This window comes from Papaver somniferum, chromosome 2 (genome assembly GCF_003573695.1).
Source record: "Papaver somniferum cultivar HN1 chromosome 2, ASM357369v1, whole genome shotgun sequence".
Taxonomy (NCBI): domain Eukaryota; kingdom Viridiplantae; phylum Streptophyta; class Magnoliopsida; order Ranunculales; family Papaveraceae; genus Papaver; species Papaver somniferum.
Genome location: NC_039359.1, coordinates 17,315,701 through 17,324,192, shown reverse-complemented (window position 1 = coordinate 17,324,192; position 8,492 = coordinate 17,315,701). Strand labels below are relative to the sequence as shown.

General features: G+C 37.1%; 2 protein-coding genes and 1 long non-coding RNA gene across 3 annotated transcripts; 2 read left to right on the top strand and 1 right to left on the bottom strand.

The window, feature by feature from the left end:
• Positions 1-1,361: 1,361 nt before the first annotated feature.
• LOC113350694 lies at positions 1,362-2,159 on the bottom strand. The gene has a single exon (XM_026594825.1). The coding sequence runs from the start codon at positions 2,157-2,159 to the stop codon at positions 1,362-1,364; it is 798 nt and encodes a 265-aa protein (XP_026450610.1).
• A 904-nt stretch (positions 2,160-3,063) lies between these two features.
• LOC113347035 (DUF21 domain-containing protein At4g14240-like) lies at positions 3,064-6,805 on the top strand. The gene is made up of 13 exons (XM_026590609.1): positions 3,064-3,408; positions 3,675-3,751; positions 3,953-4,036; positions 4,189-4,302; positions 4,467-4,550; positions 4,687-4,758; positions 4,964-5,031; positions 5,142-5,229; positions 5,345-5,418; positions 5,516-5,852; positions 6,084-6,130; positions 6,217-6,304; positions 6,402-6,805. The coding sequence occupies exons 1-13, from the start codon at positions 3,174-3,176 to the stop codon at positions 6,510-6,512; spliced, it is 1,479 nt and encodes a 492-aa protein (XP_026446394.1). The 5' UTR covers positions 3,064-3,173; the 3' UTR covers positions 6,513-6,805.
• Positions 6,806-7,227: 422 nt separating this feature from the next.
• LOC113353005 lies at positions 7,228-7,948 on the top strand. The gene is made up of 2 exons (XR_003361029.1): positions 7,228-7,289; positions 7,478-7,948. It is a non-coding gene; the product is annotated as an uncharacterized LOC113353005 (long non-coding RNA).
• Positions 7,949-8,492: the final 544 nt, after the last annotated feature.

Sequence of the window (8,492 nt, the reverse complement as noted above, 5' to 3'; positions counted from 1 at the left end):
ATTCCGATTGACATACAGAAATCATCAAATCCTTTAGATGTAAATTATCCAGCATTTTCAAGTCTGATAGACTTGATTGGGTAATCAGGGTGGTGAGCCCTCAAACGTATAACTTGTGCTAGGAGCTTTGCGAAGGCAGCATTTCTTGTGGACAATAATGCGACGTGTGAACAACGGGTCGAAGCATCTACCAGAACTATAAAATACCTGAGTGGTCCGCATTCTGGATGTATAGGTCCACAAATATCACCTTGTATTCTTTGTAAAAATGGAATGTTTTGCTTTGTATCTTTAGCATAGGATGGTCTCGCTCCTGTCTTTGCTAAAGAACAAGCTTTGCAAAAGTGGCGTGCTTTTGACAAAGTCCACGAAGTATAATGAGAGAGAGGTTGCTCATCAGTTGCTTTAAATAGCATTGACTGGCAGACATTGTTGTTTTGCATTGTAACTGTCTTTTGTCTCATTTTACTTTTCACGCGAAAGAAAGGATGTCCGTGTGAGTTCTTTAAAACATGGATCATCATATCACGACATGGGTGCCTCAAGAGGTCGTGCCAAAGCTTGTATAAGTCAGTGTTCAACAGTTCATATTGGTAACAACATCTGATTCAATAATCTGAATAGTAGTAGTGTACAAACCACTAGAGTGACTCATTAATTTCTCTAAAATGCGTTTTCTTCCACATGTATTAGAGATAATATTTGTATATTCAATTCCATTTTCACAGTGAGTTTCCAAGTGATAACCATTTACACGAATATCTTTGAAGCTCAACAAGGTACGGTTAGCTCTTGGTGCATATAGTGCTTCTGTGACTTTAATCATTGTGCCATTTGGAAACAAAAATTGAGCATTACCTCGCCCAATGATCACTTGTGATGATCCAATCATCGTAGTCACAGAGGATTTGTAAGGAATTAAGTCAACAAATAATTGCCTATTTCTTAAAATAGTGTGTGTGGTGCCACTATCAGCTAGGCACTCAATCTCTTCGGAGGATGACATTCCTACAAGTAAATGGTACTTCAGAGAATTCGGTCACATAATTCTATCATGCAATAGATTATCATAGTAAAAATTAAATCCAAAGCATAATAAGTACCCATAAAAATTAAAAACCACTGATCCATCAACAAAAAACGATAATTTAAGACTACCTAACATAGTTTAAGTCATCAAAAGAAATATTTAAGCCAGAGTCTGATAAACCACAAAGCAAGAAAATAAACAAGTTTTTAGGTACAAAGGATAACTAAAACTAAAAAGAAATAACAATCAATCAAAGTCAGGTGTTTCCATAAGGGCATGGTTCTTGTTGCCCTGGAAGTCTGAAAAGGAGAAATTGACATCTGGGGCATGATCATGTTCTTCCACACAGTAAGCTTCTTGATCTATAGATTCCCGGCATTTTTTTGTAGCTGGCTGCTACTTTGGCACTAGCTTTGCATTGCTGGTACCAATGTCCGGAGATTCCACACCTGTAACAAGGTGCATTGTCATTCTCGGCCTTCTTAGACATGGGGTTCTTATGTGTTTTTTCAACAGTGTTGCCTCTACCACTAGGTCCAGAAGTAACATCTCTAGACCAGGTACTTGAATGGCATCCACGTTCATGGCCTCCATGCCCATGGCCCCTTCCACGATGACCCTTTTGTCCTCTTCCACGTGGGTTATTATCCCCACGTGAGTATGGAGCATGAGAATACGAATCAACATTTTTAACCCTCTTTTCTTTGGGGGGATTTCCCTTGTTATCCTTGCTATAGTTAGCCTCGGGAATTTTCTTCTTCTCGGGGGATCTAGCATTGTTGTTTGCTAGAACTTCATTGTGTCTTTCGGCCATCCGGAATAAGTTGATCAACTTGCTGAAAGTTGTTATTCTCTTGTTATGAACTTCTATGCGGAATTGGTTGGCTAGAATAACATATGGCAAAAGGAAAGTAGACAATGTCTTTTGAATCATGTCTTTATCTGTGAGTTTTATCCCACATAAATTGAGGTATGCTTGTAGCTTAAGCATATCTCTTTGGAAATCGCCTACCTTCACATAATCAAGAAACTGAATGTCATTCCACTGTTCATTCAACTGTGGGAGAAGGCAATCCTCAATGCTCCCAAAACGGCTTGCTAGTGCATCCCACAATTCTTTAGGACACATTATGTGTCCGTATCCTCAAAGGAGATTAGGGTCAATATGTGCCTTCAAATATCGGAGGGTTTCAGCCTTTTCTTTTTCAGTTGCTGGGGCAGCATCTTTGTCAGTAGAGGGTGTGATGGTGTGGGTGCATTATTTTTCCACAAAAAACGATCTTCACATCAGCCATCCAACGGTGATACTCAAGTCCATCTATGTCCAACAGTACAAATTCTTGTCGAATATATTCCGTCTCGCTCATCTCGATAGTAGTGCAGTAACAAAATGATAAGGAAACCAAAAAGATTCCAACTTTCCGAGACCTTACTTTTGAGCGCAATGTTGAAAACAGAAACAGGGAGAAGTACCAGATCCAGATGATAGTAGTGCTTTCTTCCGGATTTTTTTTTTTTTTTTTAAGTCTGCTTTGATTTGATTGATTGAGAAGTATAAGACCAATCTAAAAAAAAAAATCTTAGCGATAGGGTTAGAGCTCGTTGCTGATGACATATTGAAGTAATATGATAAAGAGAGAAAAATGGAAGAGAGAATAATTTTTCATTAACCAGAAAAGGGAAGAAACCCCATTACATAGGTAGGTATTCTATTTATACAAGAATAAAATATTAATCCCTAGTATATTATGGACCCATAGGCCCTATACCAAAAAGCATTTTATTTTTAACACGAAAATATTTGGTACCTCAAAATTTCTTCCGAAAGAAATTCGGAATGAGAGAAGGGATCCGCCTAAGTGCAAATTCATGTTCAGACAGTTGATCAACCGTATCACGTAAGCAACGAAACCCCTAAAACGTAGTCGACATATGCTACACGTTTCCCCTGAGTGGGGAGCCATTATTAGCACCATTTTGGCGGGCCCTTATAAAAGTTAAAAGATTAATAATTAAAAAAAAAAAGATTTGATGTGATATTTTCTTCTTCTGGTTCAAAACATGACGATTCCAAAGCCTAAATTATCCATTTTATCTCCCCTACTTTCTCTAGTGTAGTTCAGAGAGGAAGAAGGAAGAAAAGATGATGATGATTAATGCATTAGAAATAGCTAGAGGGATAACAAGAGAATTTGGTTCAAGAGGAAATGAGGTTGAAATTGGAAGTTCTTGGTGGTTTATCTATCTTGGGATCTCATGTTTTCTTGTTCTTTTTGCTGGAATTATGTCTGGTTTAACTTTGGGGTTGATGTCTCTTGGTCTTGTTGAGCTTGAAATTCTTCATAGAAGTGGTACTCCTAATGAGAAGAAACAAGCAGGTTACAATTTCTTTCAACTTACTGTTTTTTCTTCTCAATTTAAGTTATTGATTGAAACTTTGACTTTTGATTTCTTGGGGTTTCAAAAGATTGGATTTTGTGTCATGGGGCTAGTTCAATATTTGCTTTAGTACTTGAATTTGAGCAATTTACATGGAGAATTCTAGTGTTGTTGAATTTGGTAATTAAACCTTGAGAACCACATTATCTAGCATTAATATTGTCCATGAGGTTAATTTGGTTAACTATTGTATATGTTGATGCAGCTGCTATTTTACCCATCGTTCAAAACCAACACCGGCTTCTTGTGACTTTGCTCTTATGTAATGCTTGTGCAATGGAAGTAAGTAACTAAAGTTCCTTTTTTTTATGAGTAACAAAACTTTATTGGTAATGCAAAAACTGTCAAATTAGAAGAAGAAGAGAATTATCAAAATTTTCAGTAATTTATGTGTACACTGCATTTGTTTGGCAATTCTCTGCATCTAGTATGAGAAACAACAATGCTCCTTGTCCTCACTTTCTGATTACTTGCTATGTGCAGGCTCTTCCTATATTTCTAGATAAGATGTTCAATCCAATTATTGCGATTGTGCTGTCTGTTACTTTTGTTCTATTTTTTGGAGAGGTAAGTTGTTTACTTTGCTCCCCCTTCTTCTTTTTTTTTTGAGTCATTTTGCTTCGGCTTTAAAGTAAGCTTTTAGGACGGAAGCGATTTATTTTCCTCTTTTGTTGAGCAAAGAAGGCGGTAAGTTTATCTACTGATTCCTTTTGTGGCAGGTCATTCCACAAGCAATATGCACAAGATATGGACTAGCCGTGGGGGCAAATCTTGTGTGGCTTGTACGTATTCTTATGATAATTTGCACTCCAATAGCTTACCCGATTGCAAAGGTAATTACTATTTATGTAGTTCAGATCACATTAACCGTACCATTTACGATATTTCTAATGGTGTTTTAGTTTGTTTATCTTGCTTCTAATTTGGCCAATCTAATGTTTCAGCTCTCTTGTTGTTGTGGATTGGAGTATATTCTTATATTTTGATGCACCTTCAGGTTTTAGATTGTGTACTTGGACATAATGATGCACTATTTCCGCGAGCACAGTTAAAAGCTCTTGTCTCTATGCATGGCCAAGAGGTAAACCTTCTTAACTTTTGAAGCACACGTGACATGTAAAAGACTGTATTGTAATGCAGCACTGCTTAAGAACAAGCTATAGTACGTTAAAGCTTTCATCTAGTCATGATAACGTGTTTTCTATTTTCTCTTTTAGGCAGGTAAAGGGGGTGAGCTAACCCACGATGAGACAACAATTATTGCTGGGGCATTGGATTTAACTGAAAAGGTACGCGTTGTAATAATTCGTGGGATTATGAAAGCTGCATATTACTGCCATGTATTCAGTAAATAAATTATCTGGTTCTAAGGTGCTACATATATATTCATGTAGCTAATCCGCGAGAAAACTTGTTGATTAATTGAATAATTTGATCTGAAATATATGCTACGGTTGGATTCTGAACACAGAAAATTCTCATATTTGTGAATAGACTGCGGAGGAGGCTATGACACCTATCGACTCAACATTTTCTTTGGATTTGGATTCGAACCTGGATTGGTGAGTTTAGCCTAGATTTCACCTCTGGACATATTACTTTCAATGGAAATTTGTTCTCAATCTATTTATACATCACTGATGCATAAAGTATCTGTTTGCTGTTTATGCAGGGAAACAATTGCGAAAATTCTTGCTCGGGGGCATAGTCGAGTTCCTGTGTATTCTGGAAATCCACGAAACATTATTGGACTTCTACTGGTAGGTGCATAAGTCTACAGTCTCGCGGCTGAATATATATGTATGTGGCAATATGAAGAATAAGCTGATTGCAGACTGTTCAGAATTTGCTCTTGACTTGTTTTTGTATGATTAGGTTAAAAGTCTTCTCACAGTACGAGCTGAAACAGAGCTCCCAGTTAGTGCCATTGCTATTAGGAGAATTCCTAGGTTCGTTTAATATATTTGGGAAACATTCTTTCCTTCGCAGTTAAGTTTACGTTTTTCTTGCCTTCTCATATTTATATTGCACTTGATTTTTCCCCAGGGTTCCTTCAGACATGCCTCTCTATGATATACTTAATGAATTTCAGAAGGGAAGCAGTCATATGGCAGCTGTAGTGAAGAAGTCTAAAGGAACAACCAAGAAATTAGTTGCAGCATTAAAATTAACAACTCCTCCACTTCCCAGACAGGATGAAGAATCAGAAGAGACTGCTATTGACATTGAGAAGATTTCAAGCTCGAGTAGCACTCAGTCACATATATCTTTTCAACAAAATGATGCCACAACCTATAGACAGCCTAATTCGTCTGAGGATACTGAAGATATGGAAGTCATTGGTATCATTACTTTGGAGGATGTATTTGAAGAACTTCTTCAGGTAAATCCATAGTGTCATTTGGCTTTTTTACTACCAACTCTACTGATGCGTGCTGTTTGTTTTTTGGTTTTTATTAATTACCATCTCCTCTCATATCGCGCTCCACTTATGTACGAGAGCCATTCATATCAGAAGCGCATGTACACTATATGGTGCCATTAGTTAACTTTTACTGGTTTCCATTGCCAATTGAACTAACTTTGTACTTTTTCTCCAATCACCAAATGGCAGGAGGAGATAGTAGATGAGACAGACGAATATATTGATGTGCACAAAAGGTACAGTAGTAAGATGAAATTCTTGAGTTGAGCTATCAAAGTTTACCTGTGAATTTTAACACGTTTAGTTTGATCTTATTGCTCAGAATACGAGTGGCTGCAGTAGTTGCTGCTGCTACATCAGTTGCACGAATTCCATCCATCCGGCGGATGATCGCTAGCAAAGGAGCAGCAGTAAGTTATCCCCAGTTGTACTTCTTACTCCAATTCCACAAGCAAATTTTTAGATAAGGAATTATGAAAAACATCTTGTTTTTTCCTTAATCTTCAGGGTGGTGGTGAAAACAAGCCAGGGAAAAGTCCAAAGAAATCTGGCGAGGATGATTCAACTTCTGCAAAGCAAGGAAGCATTTCAGAACCTCTCCTTGCTAAGAAAAAATAAGATCGTCAATAGTACATAATATTTATCCTCCTAGACCCTATGTTGCAGCGACAGGATCGCACTCACGCAGTATATCTTCACTTGTATTTTCTCTCCTTTTCTGTTTATTTCATTTTGTTGCTCATCCCTTTGGTTCATAGAGGCAAAGTTTGGGAGTGACTGTATTTTTTGAGTGTAATAATTGTTGGAATGTCCACCAATTTTAAACTAGTCATAAATAACATAATCTTTTGAGAAAAGATTATTACAAATCGGACATTATCAATCAATGAGTTATTATTATTATTTACAAATTCCGATTAAATTTTACAACATTCTTATTCATGAGCTTGTTTCTCTTCTTTTATCGAAGAGAGTGGCCAACAGCAACAAGCATTCCAAAATATAAAGATATACTCGTAATATAATCGGAATGCATGAGTAAGTTCCAGATACATCTGTAAAATTTCCAACATTTTGCAATGCATGACTAAGCCCAGACACGGAAAGCTGGGAAAGGCTGGGTGTACCCACTGGGGTTGGTGAGATTAGGCTGCAGTACAGCAGTACTACATTAGCTACTAAAATGTAGTACAGACCGGTGAAGTAATTAGTACTTTGCACTACTGCGTGTACTACCTCTTCTAGCAAAACGTCTTTCTCAGTTTTCTGTCTGTCGTCCATTGCAATTTTATAAATAGAAATACAACTATTAGCAATGACATTAAGATTTGGATTTAGGGATCTAAGTTTGCATCAGCAGCATTTGTTAGTGGTGGATTAATTGGTGTGAAAAAGGTAACTGGATGGAGACAGGGATGAGGTTGAGCATGAGATGGACCACTCAGCACATAAACTTTGCTGGTTGCTCCTCCCATGCACTGCCTCTTCCCTGGCTCCTCTCTCTCTAATTTGATAGTTAACCGTTCTCATTAAGTTTTTTTCTTTTCTTCTTATTTTTTTTAACGGAAATTGGTTATTGCTAGGATGTTAAATGCGCATTTAGGTCGTTCATACCATCATCACCCAACTCAAGTCATTTTTCTAGTGTCATGGGACACTCTACTTTTGGCACCCGTGCTTGGAACATTTTACAAAATCGCTTTTCTTTTGCTGCTGCACTAAATGTTTGTTTGTTTAGTTTCTAGCAGTAGGTTGCAGGGCTGTTGCTAGTTCCAATCATCTTAACCAAACAACAAACAAGTAGATCTTCTCATGACGCAGTCCAAATTCCAGTTAACGTTCAAACGGTCTCTTTGTGTAGTTCATACCCACTAAGAGCTAGATGTTGTTGTTATTCGTGTTCGTTGATTTAGTTTTTATGTACCAATGTATCAAGAGAGAATTATGATTTGCAAGAAACAATTTGATACAGAGAACATCTGAATTGAACTACCAGGCTACAAGCCAATATCAATGTAGTACTGTTAGAGTGATAAAATCATTAGATGAGGTATGATATCCGAGTTTGAAACTCGTTAACACCAAATTTTTGAAAATAAAAAGAAAAAAAAAGTTAGCTCAGATGATCAATTTAAAGGATTCAAGCAGTGTTCCTACCTTGTTACCCGTAAAACATACTAAGTTTACTATGATATCCAACCCAGCTTGAATTTGATCTCATCTTATACCATGGGACGTTGTTGCTTGGAATGAACTTGGACCTCAGAAAGGAGTAGTTTTTCGGGTCGATGTTCGATTACAAGACTTTGCTATCTTCATTACAACTTAATAATAATCAAATGATTAATTAAGTAAAGATAAAAAGGTTTTGTATCCGACACCGACACGAAACACTTTCCCTTATTTATCTGTCTGTCTACAGAATAAGCTTTATTTCCAATGAAGAAACTCGAGCGATATCATTCATTCGCCAAAGCTGTTCTAGATTTCTTTTCAGAGAGTGAGAGAGCGTATGTGCGAGAGAGTGATGAACTACTTTACCTTGTGTATATATAATGAGAGCAATGACCGACTAATTAAGGATTGACAATCAATGAT